Raw genomic sequence first — 22,693 nt, 5'->3', positions numbered from 1 at the left:
TTGTTTTTTTTGAAGAAAGTCAGCTCACTGTCAAAGTGCATCAGGGCAAATGGATCATTTCATGATTTTCAAAAATTCATTAAAATTATTCCTTAAGAGATTTGCAAATATCTTCAATGGATCCTTGTTCAGGGCGATGCCGACTATTATGATGGTAAATTTCAAGTAATTCCGAGATACTTTTTGTTTTCGAGAAGAAAGTCAGCTCACTGTCAAAGTGCATCAGGGCAAATGGATCATTTCCTGATTTTCAAAAATTCATAAAAAAAATTCCTTAAAAGGTTTGCAAATATTTTCAACGGATCCTTGTTCAGGGCGATGCCGACTCCTATTATCATAAATTTAAGTCGTTCCGAGATACTTTTTGTTTTCAAGAAGAAAGTCAGCTCACTGTCAAAGTGCATCAGGGCAAATGGATCATTTCCTGAATTTCAAAAATGTGTTAAAATTATTCTTTAGCAGATTTGCAAATATTTTCAACAGATCCTTGTTCAGGGCGATGCCGACTATTATAATGGTAAATTTCAAGTCATTCCGAGATACTTTTTGTTTTTTTTGAAGAAAGTCAGCTCACTGTCACAGTGCATCAGGGCAAATGGATCATTTCCTGAATTTCAAAAATTCATTTAAATTATTCCGTTAGAGGTTTGCAAATATTTTCTACCGATCCTTGTTCAGGACGATGCCGACTATTATGATGGTAAATTTCAAGTCATTCAGAGATACTTTTTGGTTTTTTTTGAAGAAAGTCAGCTCACTGTCAAAGTGCATCAGGACAAATGGATCATTTCATGATTTTCAAAAATTCATTAAAATTATTCCTTAAGAGATTTGCAAATATTTTCAACGGATCCTTGTTCAGGGCGATGCCGACTATTATGATGGTAAATTTCAAGTAATTCCGAGATACTTTTTGTTTTCGAGAAGAAAGTCAGCTCACTGTCAAAGTGCATCAGGGCAAATGGATCATTTCCTGAATTTCAAAAATGTGTTAAAATTATTCTTTAGCAGATTTGCAAATATTTTCAACAGATCCTTGTTCAGGGCGATGCCGACTATTATAATGGTAAATTTCAAGTCATTCCGAGATACTTTTTGTTTTTTTTGAAGAAAGTCAGCTCACTGTCAAAGTGCATCAGGGCAAATGGATCATTTCCTGATTTTCAAAAATTCATAAAAAAAATTCCTTAAAAGGTTTGCAAATATTTTCAACGGATCCTTGTTCAGGGCGATGCCGGCTACTATGACGGTAAATTTCAAGTCATTCCGAGATACTTTTTGGTTTTTTTGAAGAAAGTCAGCTCACTGTCAAAGTGCATCAGGACAAATGGATCATTTCATGATTTTCAAAAATTCATTAAAATTATTCCTTTAGAGATTTGCAAATATTTTCAACGGATCCTTGTTCAGGGCGATGCCGACTATTATGATGGTAAATTTCAAGTCATTCCGAGATACTTTTTGTTTTTTTTGAAGAAAGTCAGCTCACTGTCAAAGTGCATCAGGACAAATGGATCATTTCATGATTTTCAAAAATTCATTAAAATTATTCCTTAAGAGATTTGCAAATATTTTTAACGGATCCTTGTTCAGGGCGATGCCGACTATTATGATGGTAAATTTCAAGTCATTCCGAGATACTTTTTGTTTTTTTTGAAGAAAGTCAGCTCACTGTCAAAGTGCATCAGGACAAATGGATCATTTCATGATTTTCCAAAATTCATTAAAATTATTCCTTTAGAGATTTGCAAATATTTTCAACGGATCCTTGTTCAGGGTGATGCCGACTATTATGATGGTAAATTTCAAGTAATTCCGAGATACTTTTTGTTTTTTTTGAAGAAAGTCAGCTCACTGTCAAAGTGCATCAGGGCAAATGGATCATTTCATGATTTTCAAAAATTCATTAAAATTATTCCTTAAGAGATTTGCAAATATTTTCTACCGATCCTTGTTCAGGACGATGCCGACTATTGTGATGGTAAATTTCAAGTCATTCCGAGATACTTTTTGTTTTCGAGAAGAAAGTCAGCTCACTGTCAAAGTGCATCAGGGCAAATGGATCATTTCATGAATTTCAAAAATTCGTAAAAATTATTTCTTAAGAAGTTTGCAAATATTTTCAACTGATCCTTGTTCAGGACGATGCCGACTCCTATTATCATAAATTTAAGTCGTTCCGAGATACTTTTTGTTTTCAAGAAGAAAGTCAGCTCACTGTCAAAGTGCATCAGGGCAAATGGATCATTTCCTGAATTTCAAAAATGTGTTAAAATTATTCTTTAGCAGATTTGCAAATATTTTCAACAGATCCTTGTTCAGGGCGATGCCGACTATTATAATGGTAAATTTCAAGTCATTCCGAGATACTTTTTGTTTTTTTTGAAGAAAGTCAGCTCACTGTCACAGTGCATCAGGGCAAATGGATCATTTCCTGAATTTCAAAAATTCATTTAAATTATTCCGTAAGAGGTTTGCAAATATTTTCTACCGATCCTTGTTCAGGACGATGCCGACTATTATGATGGTAAATTTCAAGTCATTCAGAGATACTTTTTGGTTTTTTTTGAAGAAAGTCAGCTCACTGTCAAAGTGCATCAGGACAAATGGATCATTTCATGATTTTCAAAAATTCATTAAAATTATTCCTTAAGAGATTTGCAAATATTTTCAACGGATCCTTGTTCAGGGCGATGCCGACTATTATGATGGTAAATTTCAAGTAATTCCGAGATACTTTTTGTTTTCGAGAAGAAAGTCAGCTCACTGTCAAAGTGCATCAGGGCAAATGGATCATTTCCTGAATTTCAAAAATGTGTTAAAATTATTCTTTAGCAGATTTGCAAATATTTTCAACAGATCCTTGTTCAGGGCGATGCCGACTATTATGATGGTAAATTTCAAGTCATTCCGAGATACTTTTTGTTTTTTTTGAAGAAAGTCAGCTCACTGTCAAAGTGCATCAGGGCAAATGGATCATTTCCTGATTTTCAAAAATTCATAAAAAAAATTCCTTAAAAGGTTTGCAAATATTTTCAACGGATCCTTGTTCAGGGCGATGCCGGCTACTATGACGGTAAATTTCAAGTCATTCCGAGATACTTTTTGGTTTTTTTGAAGAAAGTCAGCTCACTGTCAAAGTGCATCAGGACAAATGGATCATTTCATGATTTTCAAAAATTCATTAAAATTATTCCTTTAGAGATTTGCAAATATTTTCAACGGATCCTTGTTCAGGGCGATGCCGACTATTATGATGGTAAATTTCAAGTAATTCCGAGATACTTTTTGTTTTTTTTGAAGAAAGTCAGCTCACTGTCAAAGTGCATCAGGGCAAATGGATCATTTCATGATTTTCAAAAATTCATTAAAATTATTCCTTAAGAGATTTGCAAATATTTTCTACCGATCCTTGTTCAGGACGATGCCGACTATTGTGATGGTAAATTTCAAGTCATTCCGAGATACTTTTTGTTTTCGAGAAGAAAGTCAGCTCACTGTCAAAGTGCATCAGGGCAAATGGATCATTTCATGAATTTCAAAAATTCGTAAAAATTATTTCTTAAGAAGTTTGCAAATATTTTCAACTGATCCTTGTTCAGGACGATGCCGACTCCTATTATCATAAATTTAAGTCGTTCCGAGATACTTTTTGTTTTCAAGAAGAAAGTCAGCTCACTGTCAAAGTGCATCAGGGCAAATGGATCATTTCCTGAATTTCAAAAATGTGTTAAAATTATTCTTTAGCAGATTTGCAAATATTTTCAACAGATCCTTGTTCAGGGCGATGCCGACTATTATAATGGTAAATTTCAAGTCATTCCGAGATACTTTTTGTTTTTTTTGAAGAAAGTCAGCTCACTGTCACAGTGCATCAGGGCAAATGGATCATTTCCTGAATTTCAAAAATTCATTTAAATTATTCCGTAAGAGGTTTGCAAATATTTTCTACCGATCCTTGTTCAGGACGATGCCGACTATTATGATGGTAAATTTCAAGTCATTCAGAGATACTTTTTGGTTTTTTTTGAAGAAAGTCAGCTCACTGTCAAAGTGCATCAGGACAAATGGATCATTTCATGATTTTCAAAAATTCATTAAAATTATTCCTTAAGAGATTTGCAAATATTTTCAACGGATCCTTGTTCAGGGCGATGCCGACTATTATGATGGTAAATTTCAAGTAATTCCGAGATACTTTTTGTTTTCGAGAAGAAAGTCAGCTCACTGTCAAAGTGCATCAGGGCAAATGGATCATTTCCTGAATTTCAAAAATGTGTTAAAATTATTCTTTAGCAGATTTGCAAATATTTTCAACAGATCCTTGTTCAGGGCGATGCCGACTATTATGATGGTAAATTTCAAGTCATTCCGAGATACTTTTTGTTTTTTTTGAAGAAAGTCAGCTCACTGTCAAAGTGCATCAGGGCAAATGGATCATTTCCTGATTTTCAAAAATTCATAAAAAAAATTCCTTAAAAGGTTTGCAAATATTTTCAACGGATCCTTGTTCAGGGCGATGCCGGCTACTATGACGGTAAATTTCAAGTCATTCCGAGATACTTTTTGGTTTTTTTGAAGAAAGTCAGCTCACTGTCAAAGTGCATCAGGACAAATGGATCATTTCATGATTTTCAAAAATTCATTAAAATTATTCCTTTAGAGATTTGCAAATATTTTCAACGGATCCTTGTTCAGGGCGATGCCGACTATTATGATGGTAAATTTCAAGTAATTCCGAGATACTTTTTGTTTTTTTTGAAGAAAGTCAGCTCACTGTCAAAGTGCATCAGGACAAATGGATCATTTCATGATTTTCAAAAATTCATTAAAATTATTCCTTAAGAGATTTGCAAATATTTTTAACGGATCCTTGTTCAGGGCGATGCCGACTATTATGATGGTAAATTTCAAGTCATTCCGAGATACTTTTTGTTTTTTTTGAAGAAAGTCAGCTCACTGTCAAAGTGCATCAGGACAAATGGATCATTTCATGATTTTCCAAAATTCATTAAAATTATTCCTTTAGAGATTTGCAAATATTTTCAACGGATCCTTGTTCAGGGTGATGCCGACTATTATGATGGTAAATTTCAAGTAATTCCGAGATACTTTTTGTTTTTTTTGAAGAAAGTCAGCTCACTGTCAAAGTGCATCAGGGCAAATGGATCATTTCATGATTTTCAAAAATTCATAAAAATTATTCCTTAAGAGATTTGCAAATATTTTCTACCGATCCTTGTTCAGGACGATGCCGACTATTGTGATGGTAAATTTCAAGTCATTCCGAGATACTTTTTGTTTTCGAGAAGAAAGTCAGCTCACTGTCAAAGTGCATCAGGGCAAATGGATCATTTCCTGATTTTCAAAAATTCATAAAAAAAATTCCTTAAAAGGTTTGCAAATATTTTCAACGGATCCTTGTTCAGGGCGATGCCGACTATTATGATGGTAAATTTCAAGTAATTCCGAGATACTTTTTGTTTTCGAGAAGAAAGTCAGCTCACTGTCAAAGTGCATCAGGGCAAATGGATCATTTCCTGATTTTCAAAAATTCATAAAAAAAATTCCTTAAAAGGTTTGCAAATATTTTCAACGGATCCTTGTTCAGGGCGATGCCGGCTACTATGACGGTAAATTTCAAGTCATTCCGAGATACTTTTTGGTTTTTTTGAAGAAAGTCAGCTCACTGTCAAAGTGCATCAGGACAAATGGATCATTTCATGATTTTCAAAAATTCATTAAAATTATTCCTTTAGAGATTTGCAAATATTTTCAACGGATCCTTGTTCAGGGCGATGCCGACTATTATGATGGTAAATTTCAAGTAATTCCGAGATACTTTTTGTTTTTTTTGAAGAAAGTCAGCTCACTGTCAAAGTGCATCAGGACAAATGGATCATTTCATGATTTTCAAAAATTCATTAAAATTATTCCTTAAGAGATTTGCAAATATTTTTAACGGATCCTTGTTCAGGGCGATGCCGACTATTATGATGGTAAATTTCAAGTCATTCCGAGATACTTTTTGTTTTTTTTGAAGAAAGTCAGCTCACTGTCAAAGTGCATCAGGACAAATGGATCATTTCATGATTTTCCAAAATTCATTAAAATTATTCCTTTAGAGATTTGCAAATATTTTCAACGGATCCTTGTTCAGGGTGATGCCGACTATTATGATGGTAAATTTCAAGTAATTCCGAGATACTTTTTGTTTTTTTTGAAGAAAGTCAGCTCACTGTCAAAGTGCATCAGGGCAAATGGATCATTTCATGATTTTCAAAAATTCATAAAAATTATTCCTTAAGAGATTTGCAAATATTTTCTACCGATCCTTGTTCAGGACGATGCCGACTATTGTGATGGTAAATTTCAAGTCATTCCGAGATACTTTTTGTTTTCGAGAAGAAAGTCAGCTCACTGTCAAAGTGCATCAGGGCAAATGGATCATTTCCTGATTTTCAAAAATTCATAAAAAAAATTCCTTAAAAGGTTTGCAAATATTTTCAACGGATCCTTGTTCAGGGCGATGCCGACTATTATGATGGTAAATTTCAAGTAATTCCGAGATACTTTTTGTTTTCGAGAAGAAAGTCAGCTCACTGTCAAAGTGCATCAGGGCAAATGGATCATTTCCTGATTTTCAAAAATTCATAAAAAAAATTCCTTAAAAGGTTTGCAAATATTTTCAACGGATCCTTGTTCAGGGCGATGCCGGCTACTATGACGGTAAATTTCAAGTCATTCCGAGATACTTTTTGTTTTTTTTGAAGAAAGTCAGCTCACTGTCAAAGTGCATCAGGACAAATGGATCATTTCATGATTTTCAAAAATTCATAAAAAAAATTCCTTAAAAGGTTTGCAAATATTTTCAACGGATCCTTGTTCAGGGCGATGCCGACTATTATGATGGTAAATTTCAAGTAATTCCGAGATACTTTTTGTTTTCGAGAAGAAAGTCAGCTCACTGTCAAAGTGCATCAGGGCAAATGGATCATTTCCTGAATTTCAAAAATTCATTTAAATTATTCCGTAAGAGGTTTGCAAATATTTTCTACCGATCCTTGTTCATGACGATGCCGACTATTATGATGGTAAATTTCAAGTCATTCCGAGATACTTTTTGTTTTCGAGAAGAAAGTCAGCTCACTGTCAAAGTGCATCAGGGCAAATGGATCATTTCATGATTTTCAAAAATTCATTAAAATTATTCCTTAAGAGATTTGCAAATATTTTCAATGGATCCTTGTTCAGGGCGATGCCGACTATTATGATGGTAAATTTCAAGTAATTCCGAGATACTTTTTGTTTTCGAGAAGAAAGTCAGCTCACTGTCAAAGTGCATCAGGGCAAATGGATCATTTCCTGATTTTCAAAAATTCATAAAAAAAATTCCTTAAAAGGTTTGCAAATATTTTCAACGGATCCTTGTTCAGGGCGATGCCGACTATTATGATGGTAAATTTCAAGTCATTCCGAGATACTTTTTGTTTTTTTTGAAGAAAGTCAGCTCACTGTCAAAGTGCATCAGGACAAATGGATCATTTCATGATTTTCAAAAATTCATAAAAATTATTCCTTAAGAGATTTGCAAATATTTTCTACCGATCCTTGTTCAGGACGATGCCGACTATTGTGATGGTAAATTTCAAGTCATTCAGAGATACTTTTTGTTTTTTTTGAAGAAAGTCAGCTCACTGTCAAAGTGCATCAGGACAAATGGATCATTTCATGATTTTCAAAAATTCATTAAAATTATTCCTTTAGAGATTTGCAAATATTTTCAACGGATCCTTGTTCAGGGCGATGCCGACTATTATGATGGTAAATTTCAAGTAATTCCGAGATACTTTTTGTTTTTTTTGAAGAAAGTCAGCTCACTGTCAAAGTGCATCAGGGCAAATGGATCATTTCCTGATTTTCAAAAATTCATTAAAAAAATTCCTTAAAAGGTTTGCAAATATTTTCAACGGATCCTTGTTCAGGGCGATGCCGACTATTATGATGGTAAATTTCAAGTCATTCAGAGATACTTTTTGTTTTTGAGAAGAAAGTCAGCTCACTGTCAAAGTGCATCAGGGCAATAGGATCATTTCCTGAATTTCAAAAATGTGTTAAAATTATTCTTTAGCAGATTTGCAAATATTTTCAACAGATCCTTGTTCAGGGCGATGCCGACTATTATAATGGTAAATTTCAAGTCATTCCGAGATACTTTTTGGTTTTTTTGAAGAAAGTCAGCTCACTGTCAAAGTGCATCAGGACAAATGGATCATTTCATGATTTTCAAAAATTCATAAAAATTGTTCCTTAAGAGATTTGCAAATATTTTCTACCGATCCTTGTTCAGGACGATGCCGACTATTGTGATGGTAAATTTCAAGTCATTCCGAGATACTTTTTGTTTTTTTTGAAGAAAGTCAGCTCACTGTCAAAGTGCATCAGGGCAAATGGATCATTTCATGATTTTCAAAAATTCATTAAAATTATTCCTTTAGAGATTTGCAAATATTTTCAACGGATCCTTGTTCAGGGCGATGCCGACTATTATGATGGTAAATTTCAAGTCATTCCGAGATACTTTTTGTTTTCGAGAAGAAAGTCAGCTCACTGTCAAAGTGCATCAGGGCAAATGGATCATTTCCTGATTTTCAAAAATTCATAAAAAAAATTCCTTAAAAGGTTTGCAAATATTTTCAACGGATCCTTGTTCAGGGCGATGCCGACTATTATGATGGTAAATTTCAAGTCATTCCGAGATACTTTTTGGTTTTTTTGAAGAAAGTCAGCTCACTGTCAAAGTGCATCAGGACAAATGGATCATTTCATGATTTTCAAAAATTCATTAAAATTATTCCTTAAGAGATTTGCAAATATTTTCAACGGATCCTTGTCCAGGGCGATGCCGACTATTATGATGGTAAATTTCAAGTAATTCCGAGATACTTTTTGTTTTCGAGAAGAAAGTCAGCTCACTGTCAAAGTGCATCAGGGCAAATGGATCATTTCATGATTTTCAAAAATTCATAAAAATTAGTCCTTAAGAGATTTGCAAATATTTTCTACCGATCCTTGTTCAGGACGATGCCAACTATTGTGATGGTAAATTTCAAGTCATTCAGAGATACTTTTTGTTTTTTTTGAAGAAAGTCAGCTCACTGTCAAAGTGCATCAGGGCAAATGGATCATTTCCTGAATTTCAAAAATTCATTTAAATTATTCCGTAAGAGGTTTGCAAATATTTTCTACCGATCCTTGTTCAGGACGATGCCGACTATTGTGATGGTAAATTTCAAGTAATTCCGAGATACTTTTTGTTTTCGAGAAGAAAGTCAGCTCACTGTCAAAGTGCATCAGGGCAAATGGATCATTTCCTGATTTTCAAAAATTCATAAAAAAAATTCCTTAAAAGGTTTGCAAATATTTTCAACGGATCCTTGTTCAGGGCGATGTCGGCTACTATGACGGTAAATTTCAAGTCATTCCGAGATACTTTTTGATTTTTTTGAAGAAAGTCAGCTCACTGTCAAAGTGCATCAGGACAAATGGATCATTTTATGATTTTCAAAAATTCATTAAAATTATTCCTTAAGAGATTTGCAAATATTTTCAACGGATCCTTGTTCAGGGCAATGCCGACTATTATGATGGTAAATTTCAAGTAATTCTGAGATACTTTTTGTTTTTTTTGAAGAAAGTCAGCTCACTGTCAAAGTGCATCAGGACAAATGGATCATTTCATGATTTTCAAAAATTCATTAAAATTATTCCTTTAGAGATTTGCAAATATTTTCAACGGATCCTTGTTCAGGGCGATGCCGACTATTATGATGGTAAATTTCAAGTCATTCAGAGATACTTTTTGTTTTTTTTGAAGAAAGTCAGCTCACTGTCAAAGTGCATCAGGGCAAATGGATCATTTCATGATTTTCAAAAATTCATAAAAATTATTCCTTAAGAGATTTGCAAATATTTTCTACCGATCCTTGTTCAGGACGATGCCGACTATTATGATGGTAAATTTCAAGTAATTCCGAGATACTTTTTGTTTTCGAGAAGAAAGTCAGCTCACTGTCAAAGTGCATCAGGGTAAATGGATCATTTCCTGAATTTCAAAAATTCATTTAAATTATTCCGTAAGAGGTTTGCAAATATTTTCAACGGATCCTTGTTCAGGGCGATGCCGACTATTATGATGGTAAATTTCAAGTCATTCCGAGATACTTTTTGTTTTTGTTGAAGAAAGTCAGCTCACTGTCAAAGTGCATCAGGACAAATGGATCATTTCATGATTTTCAAAAATTCATTTAAATTATTCCGTAAGAGGTTTGCAAATATTTTCAACGGATCCTTGTTCAGGGCGATGCCGACTATTATGATGGTAAATTTCAAGTAATTCCGAGATACTTTTTGTTTTCGAGAAGAAAGTCAGCTCACTGTCAAAGTGCATCAGGGCAAATGGATCATTTCCTGATTTTCAAAAATTCATAAAAAAAATTCCTTAAAAGGTTTGCAAATATTTTCAACGGATCCTTGTTCAGGGTGATGCTGACTATTATGATGGTAAATTTCAAGTCATTCCAAAATACTTTTTGTTTTTGTTGAAGAAAGTCAGCTCACTGTCAAAGTGCATCAGGACAAATGGAGGATTTCCTGAATTTCAAAAATTCATTAAAATTATTCCTTAGGAGTTTTGCAAATATTTTCAACTGATCCTTGTTCAGGGCGATGCCGACTATTATGATGGTAAATTTCAAGTCATTCCGAGATACTTTTTGTTTTCGAGAAGAAAGTCAGCTCACTGTCAAAGTGCATCAGGGCAAATGGATCATTTCCTGAATTTCAAAAATTCATTTAAATTATACCGTAAGAGGTTTGCAAATATTTTCGACAGATTCTTGTTCAGGACGATGCCGACTTTTATGATGGTAAATTTTGAGTCAATCTGAGATACTTTTTGTTTTTGAGACTAAAGTCGGCTCACTGTTTAAATTTTCCTTTAAACTCTGCCTTGTGTAGTGTAGCTTGATAACGTTTATCATTTATATTTTAATGATAAACAAAGTAGTGTGGACGCAGCCTCACACACACACACACACTTTCACAATGGAGGGCATTCGTCAACAGGAGGCATCTGTAGACCAGAAAATCACGTCGTCTTCTACAATGCAGTCCTGACCACATCTCGTGCAGCAGAGGAAATGGGGGGGGGGGGAGGGGGGTTGGGGGTAAATGCACCGAGGGAAAAAAACACACCAGCAAGACCCCGCCCCCCTTGCCCCGCCCACCTCCCCCCGTTACATTCAAATGCTTCAAAGTTTAAACGACAACGAGAACCACGGCGGGTTTTTTACGTATCGATCAAGATGCTGAAATGGAAAAAAAAACACAAGAGCAGGCAACTTAATGAGCATGCAGAGGAGGAGGAGGAGGAGGAGGAGGCGGAGCCAAGATGCAAGAAGGTGGGCGTGGCCTTAATCCCGACACTGCGATGAAGAACTCAGTAACGAGACATTTTTTGTTTTGTCAGACATACAAAAAAACCCTCCACAAACTATCTACGATAGAAACCGACTCGTTATTTTCCCGTCACGACGACAACTCGATGTGCACTTTCGAGCAAAATGACGTCCATCATTTGACACAGGGGCATGGCAAATGCACACACACACACACACACACACACTTCCTGTTGAAAGACCCGAGGAGAACACACCCAACCTGGCAGTGAATTATCGTACCGTGGTCGCCTACCGCGTCCAAATTGGCAAATTAGCTTTGCGAGATTAATTGCGCGGATCAATCGTCCGACTTTGGCTTGCGTGTGCGATCTCTAATCCCGGACACTAATCCAGCTTGTGCTGCTCGTATCGATCCTGCAAACGTGCAGCCGAAGCCGTAGAAACACAGTTCTTGAAGCTAACGCGACGCTGTTGTTGTTGTTTTGTGTTTATCAAACGACTGCCAGGCTGAAATGACTGTTCTGTCGTCTTTAGTATCAAAGTATTAAAGCTTACTTCTTTTTCAACCGGCGGTCCTTCTCGGCCTGCGTCCCCAGCTTGCTCACGCCGATTTCCTGGCCCGCCATGTCGGCGTCCATCAGGGTAGCTAGCAACGGAAGTCGTGGAAAGAGCGTATGAATCAGTCACGGTCAGTCAAGACCGATTCTGAGCGCTAATCCAATGCTATCATCGCGAGATCCAGAACAACTTCCGCGTATCGCTCACCTTGCGGATCCACCATGACGTGCCGGTGCGCCATGTGCGCCATTCGACCTTTCTCCTTCTTGCCGAAAAGCCGCCCGATGGACGACTTGATGCCCTTCTTCTTCGGCTGCTTGTGCAGCGAGTCTTGGCTGCTGGCGACGCTGCTCAAGGCCTCGGCCTCCAGGGACGCCGCCATCCTGACCCGCGCGCAAGGGAAACGACAATAAACTTAGCGACAGGAGCTAACGTAGCTGGTTTCCAGGCAGAAAATGAAAATACTAGCAAAAAATATGTTAGTGTATAATCGCGGCTAAAACACATTTGCTAATATATTAGCTTGAAACGCGTACCCTCGTGAGTCGTTGTGCGAGGAGGCCGGCAGCGTGTGCGTCATCCGGACGGTGCGCGGCGTCGCAGGCGGCGACGTCTCACACTTGATGGTGGCCTTGTCCTCGCGACCGTCATCTTCCACCGCTGCTATCTGAGACACAAGGATGCTAACATTAGCTCACCCAAACAGTTAACATTAGCTCTCCCAAACACAGTAAACACTAGCTCACCCAAACAGCTAACAGTAGCTCAACAAAACAGCTAACACTAGCTCACCCAAACACAGTAAACACTAGCTCACCCAGATAGCTAACACTAGCTCTCCCAAACACAGCAAACACTAGCTCACCCAAACAGCTAACAGTAGCTCAACAAAACAGCTAACACTAGCTCACCCAAACACAGTAAACACTAGCTCACCCAGATAGCTAACACTAGCTCTCCCAAACACAGCAAACACTAGCTCACCCAAACAGCTAACACTCGCTCACCCAAACAGCTAACACTAGCTCACCCAAACACAGTAAACACTAGCTCATCCAAACAGCTAAACACTAGCCACCTAAACAGTTAAAACTAGCTCACCAAAACAGTTAAAACTAGCTCACCCAAACAGCTAAAACTAGCTCAACGAAAACAGCTAACACTAGCTCACCCAAACACAGTAAACAATAGCTCATCCAAACAGCTAAACACTAGCCACCCAAACAGTTAAAACTAGCTCACCAAAACAGCTAAAACTAGCTCACCCAAACAGCTAAAACTAGCTCACCCAAACCCAGGTAAAACTAGCTCACCCAAACACAGCTAAAACTAACTAAACCAAACACAGTTAACACTAGCTCCTCCAAACAGCTAACACTAGCTCACCCAAACAGTTAATACTAGCTCACCAAAACATCTAGCACTAGCTCACTCAAACACAGTTAAAACTAGCTCACCTAAACAGTTAACACTCACTCACCCAAACAGCTAACACTAGCTCACCCAACTAGCTAACAGTAGCTCACATAAACAGCTACTAGCTCAACCAAACAGCTGAAACTACCTCACCCAAACAGTTAAAACTAGCTCACCCAAACAGCTAAAACTAGCTCACCCAAACAGTTAAAACTAGCTCATCCAACTAGCTAACACTAGCTCACATAAACAGCTACTAGCTCAACCAAACAGCTGAAACTAGCTCACCCAAACAGCTAAAACTAGCTCACCCAAACCCAGGTAAAACTAGCTCAACCAAATAACTAACGCTAGCTCACCCAAACACAGCTAACACTAACTGAACCAAACAGCTAACGAGGCAACAGATGCAGCTAGCTAGTAATGAAAAAAATAACTTCCTGAAAGGTTGGACAAAATAAAAAGTTGTGAGAAAAGAGTGAACAGCCTAAACATATATGCTAGCTAAACGTCTGCTAGTAGCACACATGCTACTTAAACAAAGCAGTTTGGAAATTAACACTGCGTTTAACGACATTAAAATTAAATGGACGTACCTTTCTCCTGTGTTTCCTCAAATCGCTGGGCTGTTGGAACAAAGACAATAAATACGAGTTAAAACATTGAACGTGTCGGTAATAAATGAACAAATGTCGTCTCCATATTTGTGTAAATATGACACAAAATGAAGAATGTCACAACAGTCACAATCGTATTTATTTCATAAACAGAATATATCATTTGAACTTTGAATCAGGCCTCTAAATATCGTGCTAAGCTAATTTTACCTTAAAAATAATCCTTAATATTTTGAAGTTTATTGACAAAACTCAAACTCAAAATCTCTTATTTTCTCTTCGTGCTCAACAGCAGCTCATGAGCTTTAAGCTAACACCAGAAAATCAATGCTAACATCAACACAGATTGGTAAACAATCATGTGACCGATCAATAACAAAAAAAAAAGGATCCTTGACTCATGGATTAAAAATAACACCCGACTGCTGCAGTGCATTGTGGGAGTGTGGATATTTTTAGCTCGTCTGGTTGTGTTTAAGCCTCAGGAAGTGAAATGTGACGGACAGAATATTATTATTAACGATTCTAAGCCTTTGACTGACGCCTGGGTCACGTGACCACGGCAGCTAACGCTAACGCTAACGCATGAGTCGTCAAAAAATCCACGTGTGGTGACATAATAGCAAAATTCATCTTGTTTTTACATTATAGAAATGGTAGAATGTCTGAATTATGTCCTTGAAAGTACAAACACACAAAAAAAATTGTTGTTAATGGCGTCAACGTTAACACATGACGCGTTTCTATAACGACAGACCGGAAAGATTCATGCACAAACGGCGCTAAAGGAGCTAACGTAGCTAACTGGTAACCGGTGCCTGGACTCCCGCGTCGCAGCACGTAAGGACTTTTTAAGGACTTTTCTAGGACCTTTCAAGGATTTTAAAATTACTTTTCAAGGGCTTTACCAGGACTTTCCCGGACCAAATCCCCAAAATCAAATTCAATGACCAAGTCCCTAGAATCAAATTCAAGGACTTTTCAAAGACCTTTCAAGGACTTTGAAATTACTTTTCAAGGACTTTCCTGGACCAATTCCCCAAAATCAAATTCAAGGACCTTTCAAGGACTTTCACATTACTTTTCAATGACTTTTCAAGGACCAAGTCCCTTAAAATCCAATTCGAGGACTTTTCAAGGATTTTAAAAATTACTTTTCAAGGAATTTTCAGTGACTTTCCAGGACCAATTCCACAAAATCAAATTCAATGACCAAGTCCCTAGAATCAAATTCAAGGACTTTTCAAAGACCTTTCAAGGACTTTGAAATTACTTTTCAAGGACTTTCCTGGACCAATTCCCCAAAATCAAATTCAAGGACCTTTCAAGGTCTTTCACATTACTTTTCAATGACTTTTCAAGGACCAAGTCCCTTAAAATCAAATTCGAGGACTTTTCAAGGACCTTTCAAGGATTTTAAAATTACTTTTCAAGGACTTTCCCGGACCAATTCCCCCAAACCTAATTCAAGGACCTTTCAAGGACTTTCACATTACTTTTCAATGACTTTTCAAGGACCAAGCCCCTAAAATCAAATTCAAGGACTTTTCAAGGATTTTAAAATTACTTTTCAAGGAATTTTCAGTAACCTTCCAGGACCTATTCCATCAAATAAAATTCAAGGACCTTTCGAGGAATTTTACGTTACTTTTCAAGGACTTTTCACTGACCAATTCCCCCAAATCAAATTCAAGGACCTTTCAAGAACTTTTCCATCACTTTTCAAGGACCTAGTCCTTAGAATCAAATCCAAAGACTTTTCAAAGACCTTTCAAGGACTTTTACAGTGATTTTCATGGACTTTTCAAGGACTTTTAAATACATTTTCAAGGACTTTTCACTGACCAATTCCCCCAAATCAAATTCAAGGACCTTTCAAGGACTTTTACAGTGATTTTCATGGACTTTTCAATGACTTTTAAATTACTTTTCAAGTAATTGATGTGCCCAGCACTAAGAAATTGTGAGTCTTTCTACTGCCATTTTTGCCAATAATCATTTTAAATAAGATAATAAAAAATTAGCATTAGCCTCAAATTCAGTCAAAAATAGTCGCAATTATAAAAAAAATCTCTTTGCGTGAACGCACCAGTGTCATGACGCCCATGCGCTCCATGTCTCGGGCCGGACTGCGCGGGTCCAGTTTGGGCGTGGAGTGTCCGCTGGGCGGGGAAGAGGAGGCGAGCGAGGAGGCGGTGGCCGAGGCGGTGATGGAGGCGCCGTGGTGATGCATGCGCGCTAGGTTAAGGCCCTCGAGGCTAACGCTAGCCACGCGGTTCTCGATCTCCTCGGCGCGCAGCTCCGTCGACTCCTTCTCCTCCTGTATGAGCCTGGAAGACAAGACAGTGTTCAATATCAGCTCCTGTGTGCTTTCAACGTGTCCTTTCACCGCAACCTATCTAGGCACATGGCCGCTATTCCCGTTTTACCCAAAGTGAATTTCACAGGTTTTTGTTGAGTGTTAATATAAGATTTATCTTCTTACGCCTCCTTTTCCAAAATAATTTTCCAGGACTTTCCAGGACCAATTCCTTACAATAAAATTCAAGGACTGAAACTTTTAAATTACTTTTTAAGGACTTTCTGGGACCAATTCCCTAAAAATCAAATTCAAGGACCTTTCAAGGACTTTAAAATTACTTTAAGGGCTTTTCAAGTAGTTTCCAGGAGCAATTCCCTAAAATAAAATTCAAGGACTTTTCAAGGACCTTTCAATTTACCTTTCAAGGACTTTCCAGGACCAATTCCCTAATATCAAATTCAAGGACTGAAACTTTTAAATTACTTTTTAAGGACTTTCTGGGACCAATTCCCTAAAAATCAAATTCAAGGACCTTTCAAGGACTTTAAAATTACTTTAAGGGCTTTTCAAGTAGTTTCCAGGAGCAATTCCCTAAAATAAAATTCAAGGACTTTTCAAGGACCTTTCAAATTACTTTTCAAGGAGTTTCCAGGAGCAATTCTGAAAAATCAAATTCAAGGACTTTTCAAGGACTTTAAATTACTTTTCAAGGGCCTTTCCAGGACTTTTACATTACCTTTCAAGGGTTTATCAAAGACCAAGTCCCTAATATCAAATTCAAGGACTGAAACTTTCAAATTAGTTTTTAAGGACTTTTCAAGGATGTTCCAGGACCAATTCCCTAAAATCAAATTCAAGGACCTTTCAAGGACTTTAAAATTGCTTTTCAAGGACCACAGCCCCAATATCAAATTCAAGGACTGAACCTTTTAAATTACTTTTTAAGGACTTTCCAGGACCAATTCCCTACAATCAAATTCAAGGACTTTTCAAGGGCCTTTCAAGGACTTTTACATTACCTTTCAAGGACCAAGTCTCTAATATCAAATTCAAGGACTGAAACTTTCAAATTACTTTTTAAGGATATTTCAAGGACTTTCCAGGACCAATACCCTAAAATCAAATTCAAGGACCTTTCAAGGACTTTAAAATTACTTTTCGAGGTCCACATCCCTAATATCAAATTCAAGCACTGAACCTTTTAAGTTGCTTTTTAAGGACTTTCCAGGACCAATTCCGGAAAATCAAATTCAAGGACTTTTCCAGGATACTGGAACATATGAAAGCCTGAGATCAGTGACACCATGACTGAGCTTGAGCTTTAGCTTTAGCTTTGTCTTCGTCTTTAGAGCAGTGCTCCTCACTCCTGGTCCTGTCCATGTCTTAGATGTTTCCCTGCTCCGACACACCTTCAGAAACCCTGCTTCGGAGGCGTCATTCCAGTAAACACCTTCCACTAAAGTCAAACTAATTAAAGTCCAAAGTGTGGAGACTAAAGGTCATTTAGTCTGAACCATGATCCAGAATCTCAGTCTGTAATTAGCCGAGCGTTAGCGCCGCAGATCCTCGCCGTCGCTAACTGCGATCGATTCTGAAATTAAACGCCTTCGTCCTGAAGGAAACGCGGCTCGTTAAGAAACAACGTAGGGTCATGAATACGCAGGTAATTACGTTATTAAGCAGCGAGAGAGGAGCGGAAAACACTGAGCGCATCAACGACGGAGCGTTAGCTTCAGATTTGATAGACGACGGAACAAAGATGGACAGAAACCACGTACCGGATCTCCTTGTTGATGGCGTCCAGCTGCTCCTGCAGCATCATGGCCAGCGTCTGAGCGTCCGAGTGTCCGCCCGGCGACAGCAGGTCCATGGAGCTGAACAGAGTTTCCCGGTCGTCGTCGTCGATGTCCGACATCTCCGTGTCGCTCTCGAAGTGGTGACCGCCGAGGACGCCGAGCTGCTGCGAACGCCACTCGTGCTCGCCGAGCGACTTGGCCTGAGGCGAGACACGAAGTTAATTAGCGTTAATGATGACGCTGTGAACCGGGGATTCTCGTCACCACTGAGTCTCTGCTCAAACACCGGATTCAGAGCTGGAGCCTGATAACGACACTTTTATGTGAATAACCTGTGTTTGAGCAGGGAAACATCTAAAACATGGACAGGACTATGGCTCCCCAGGACTATGGCTCCCCAGGATCAGGAGTGAGAAACCGGTACCTGTGTTCTTTTACATATTAATATTACGTTGGTTTTTTTTTTTAAATGGAAGCCATACACAGGTTTCCTGCATCAAATTCCAGGACCTTTCAAGCACTTTCCATGACCAATTCCCTCAAGGACTTTTCCAGGACCGATTCTCTACAATCAAATTCAAGGACTTGAAAATTACTGGAAGGACTTTTCAAGGACGTTTAAATTGCTTTTCACGGACCGACTCTCTAAAATCAAATTCAAGGACTTTTCAAGGACCTTTCAAGGACTTTCAAATAATTTTTCAAAGACATTTCAAGGGCTTTTAGATTGCTTTTTAAGGACTTTTCGAGGATTTTCTAGGACCGATTCTCTAAAATCATATTCAAGGACTTTTTAAGGACTTTTAACTTATGTTCCGAGGACCAAGTCCCTAAAATAAAATTCAAGGACTGAAACTTTTACATTACATTTTAAGGAATTTTCAATGACTTCCCAGGACCGAATTCCCTAAAATCCAATTCAATGACTTTTCAAGGATTTTTAAAATTACTTTGCAAGTACTTTGCAAGGACTTTCCTGGACCAATTCCCCAAAATCAAATTCAAGGACCTTTGAAGGACTTTTAAATTTCTTTTCAGGGACTTTTCAAGGATCAATTCTCTAAAATCAAATTCAAGGATTGAAACTTTGAATTAATTTTTAAGCCTTTCCAGGTCCAATTATGTAAAATCAAATTCACAAATTCAAGGACCTTTCAATGACTTTTAAATTACTGTTCAAGGCTTTCAAGGGATTTTAAATTACTTTTCAAGGACTTTGCAAGGACTCTCCTGGACCAATTCCCCAAAATCAAATTCAGGGACCTTTCAAGGACTTTTAAATGACTTATCAAGGACTGTTCAAGGACCAAGTCCCTAAAATTAAATTCAAGGACTGAAACTTTAACATTACTTTTCAAGGACTTTTCAATGACTTCCCAGGACCAATTCCCTTAAAATCAAATTCAATGACTTTTCAAGGAGTTTTAAATTACTTTTCAAGGACTTTCCTGGACCAATTCCCCCAAATCAAATTCACAAATTCAAGGACCTTTCAAGGACTTTTAAATTACTTTTCAAGGACCGTTCAAGGGATTTTAAATTACTTTTCAAGGACCTTTCAAGGGATTTTAAATTACTTTTCAAGGACGTTTCTGCTGGTTATCGTTACCCTACACGCGCGTATGTTTTGATTGCGTTTACCCACATTGCCCTGTTCTGCCAGAGTGGAAACGGGTCAAAGACACAAAAGCGTAGACGACGGATCACCTTGGATTCGCGCAGACCCATTCGACCTCTCCTCGACCTCCGGATGACCTTGGCCGAGCGGTAGTGGTCCGACTGCGTCTCGGCCAAAGAGCCCAGCGAGAAGCGCAGCTCGCCCGACGTGTCCAAGTGAGACCTGAGGAACAAACGTTAATCCGTCACGTCTAATCTGTGCAGCTCCAGATTATAAACCACGAGACAGAGACGCTAAAGCAGCGGAAGCTCGCGTTTGAATCACAGTCACAGAGACGTGATTATTTAAACCATCTCTCTCTGCGGACGGCAGCTCATTATCCCGCGTGACGGCGCGTCGTTCGTCTGCGGAGATTACGACGACCGCGACGGCAAACAGATCGGCGCCGGGGAATAATAATAATAGTACGATAACTTCACACTGCGTGAAAAAGGGGAGACAATCCCAGAATAGATAATATGATACAAGTGATTCTAACAATAGTGCACAGCAAATATCAGTGACTGAATCTCACTCAAACTAACGATAGATCAACAAAAGCAGTGTTTTAATGTACCAACATTTACCTATGAGGAACCTCTTGTTAATCATTATATCCGTGGCTTTTTTACGGTAATTTTTGATCGGGTTAACGTGCATAAAAACTCTCGAAACACGGCATGGAGGTCAGGTGTGGCGAAAGTGCGATATTGGCATAGTTCCCGGACCCGTGTGTTTGCTCAAGGGCTCTATAGATAGCGCCCCGTAAGGTGAAAAACGGAGGCAAAATTGAGTTTCACCGAACGTCGCGAAACTCGGTGGGAAGATGTTATAGAGCAAGACGAACGAAAAAGTCGACCGTAACCATGGCCTCAACTCAACAGGAAGTCGGCCATTTTGCACCCTAAGTCAATAAGATAACTTGTCCGAGCGTATTTGTCGTACCAACATAAAAAAAAAAAAACATGCCAATTTGTCCTAGACACATCAAAGGTGAAAAGTTGTTGAAACATTTTGCGGATTCAAAAGGGGGCGTGGCCACGGCAACCCTCTGCACTTTGGCAAATTTTGACCAATCGCCACAAAACAGGAAGTTCCCTATGACTTCGTTTACACGTTGAGTTCTGCCAAATTTCACGAAACTTGGTGGGAAGATGTTATCGACCAAGACGAACAAAAAAGTCGACCGTAACCATGGCCTCAACTCAACAGGAAGTCGGCCATTTTGAATTTTGCACAATATGTAAATGAGCTAACTCGTCCAATCGTGTTTGTCGTACCAACATAAAAAAACAAAAAAACACTGCAATTTGTACTCGACACATCAAAGGTGAAAAGTTGTTGAAACGTTTTGTGGATTCAAAACAGCGTTTTTTCTCGAATTTTGACCGTTCGCCATGAAACAGGAAGTGCCGTATAAATTTGAGACACGTTGAGTTCCGCCAAATTTCACGAAACTTGGTGGGAAGATGTTATCGACCAAGACGATCAAAAAAGTCGACCGTAACCGTGGCCTCAACTCAACAGGAAGTCGGCCATTTTTAATTTTGCACTGACCTGGACAGGGTGGGTTCAGTGAGGGAGCCTGCCCTCAGTCTGAACTGGTCGAGCTCCGATCGCAGTTTGTCGATCTCCTCCGCCAGGTGCGTCTGATTGGAGGAAACAACGATCAGGACGACTAAAGTGTGGTTTAAGCGACCGTAGCGTCGATTAAACGCACACCGACAGCGACGGCGTCTCTGCGATCGCTTACCTTTTCCTGGATGGACTCTTCGTAGCGTTTCCTGTAACCCTCCGAGTCTTGGATCAAGACGTTCTGCGGAAAGAGAAGCGAGGAGAGAGAAAAAAATCAGAATCCGTTTCCTGGACTTTTATCGATTTATTTAGTCTTATATATTTTATTTGTTTTCACCTTCTCCTCCAGCGCCGCCATCCTCTCCTTCAGGTGCAGCTGCAGACGCTCGTTGGACTCGGTGAGGAGTCGATCCACCGTGTCCGACAGGCGCTTGTTGTGCTCTTCGTTCATCTTCTCTCGCTGTCGAGCCTGAAGTTTCATTAAAGTCACATCGTCGTCGTTACGTTAAAGTGCAGCGAGGAAGGAATTAATAATCTCTTCATGTTCAGATTGACGTTGTGGAACCGCTTTGAGTCCCCAGATTAGAATAATGTGAGTCGTGCTGAATCAGCAACTGTTGATCTTCGATCTTCATATAACTTTATTTATGTGTTTGACTCAAATTATAAACGACAAAACTAATTTTTAGGTCATTTTCAGCTTTGATTGATTGATTTTGACTGTAAAGCCTGTTTCTGCCAAATAGTGCTCCAAAAATGTTACTCTGGTCAATTCAAGGACTTTTCAGGACCAATTCCCTAAAATCAAATTCAAGGACCTTTCAAGAACTTTCAAATTACTTTAAGGCCTTTTCAAGAACTTTCGATGAATGATACCTTAAACTCAAATTCAAGGACTTTTCAATTACTTAAGGACTTTCCAGGACCAATTTTCAAGGACCTTTAAATTACTTTTCAAAGGCTTTCCAGGACCAATTCCTCAAAATCAAATTCAAGGACCTTTCAATTACTTTTCAAGTACTTTCCAGGACCGATTGCCTAAAATCAAATTCAAGGACTTTACAAGGACTTTTAAATTACTTTTCAAGGACTTTTACATTACTTTTCAAGGACTTTAAAAGGAACAAGTCCACAAAATCAAATGCAAGGACTGAAACTTTAAAATTAATTTAAATTACCTTTCAAGGACCAATTTAACTTTTGGTGACAACACTGTAATGCGTGATCAGATTTCTGCCAAATAATGCTCCAAAGATGTTACTTTAGTCAATAACAATGGCGTTTGTACTGCGATGTCAGTGAAACACTTC

The 22,693-nt window shown here is 38.2% G+C and overlaps 1 protein-coding gene across 5 annotated transcripts in view; it reads right to left on the bottom strand.

Moving 5' to 3' along the window:
• The window catches only part of ppfia2 (PTPRF interacting protein alpha 2), a gene marked incomplete at both ends in the record, with an annotated part of 150,434 nt that overhangs the window by 28,945 nt on the left and 98,796 nt on the right, over window positions 1–22,693 (bottom strand). For all 5 annotated transcript variants that reach the window (XM_083885936.1, XM_083885935.1, XM_083885937.1 and 2 more), the window contains 10 exons: window positions 12,018–12,108; window positions 12,228–12,403; window positions 12,557–12,687; window positions 14,033–14,062; window positions 16,143–16,383; window positions 18,134–18,351; window positions 19,859–19,991; window positions 21,366–21,457; window positions 21,562–21,624; window positions 21,721–21,852. In XM_083885936.1, the coding sequence (XP_083742062.1) occupies window positions 12,018–12,108; window positions 12,228–12,403; window positions 12,557–12,687; window positions 14,033–14,062; window positions 16,143–16,383; window positions 18,134–18,351; window positions 19,859–19,991; window positions 21,366–21,457; window positions 21,562–21,624; window positions 21,721–21,852 (1,307 nt within the window). The remainder of the gene's footprint in view (window positions 1–12,017; window positions 12,109–12,227; window positions 12,404–12,556; window positions 12,688–14,032; window positions 14,063–16,142; window positions 16,384–18,133; window positions 18,352–19,858; window positions 19,992–21,365; window positions 21,458–21,561; window positions 21,625–21,720; window positions 21,853–22,693) is intronic.

The sequence above is a fragment of the Microchirus variegatus genome, assembly GCF_963457635.1.
Source record: "Microchirus variegatus genome assembly, chromosome: 2".
In the NCBI taxonomy this organism is placed as follows: Eukaryota; Metazoa; Chordata; class Actinopteri; order Pleuronectiformes; family Soleidae; genus Microchirus; species Microchirus variegatus.
This window is presented reverse-complemented; position numbering and strand designations above follow the sequence as displayed.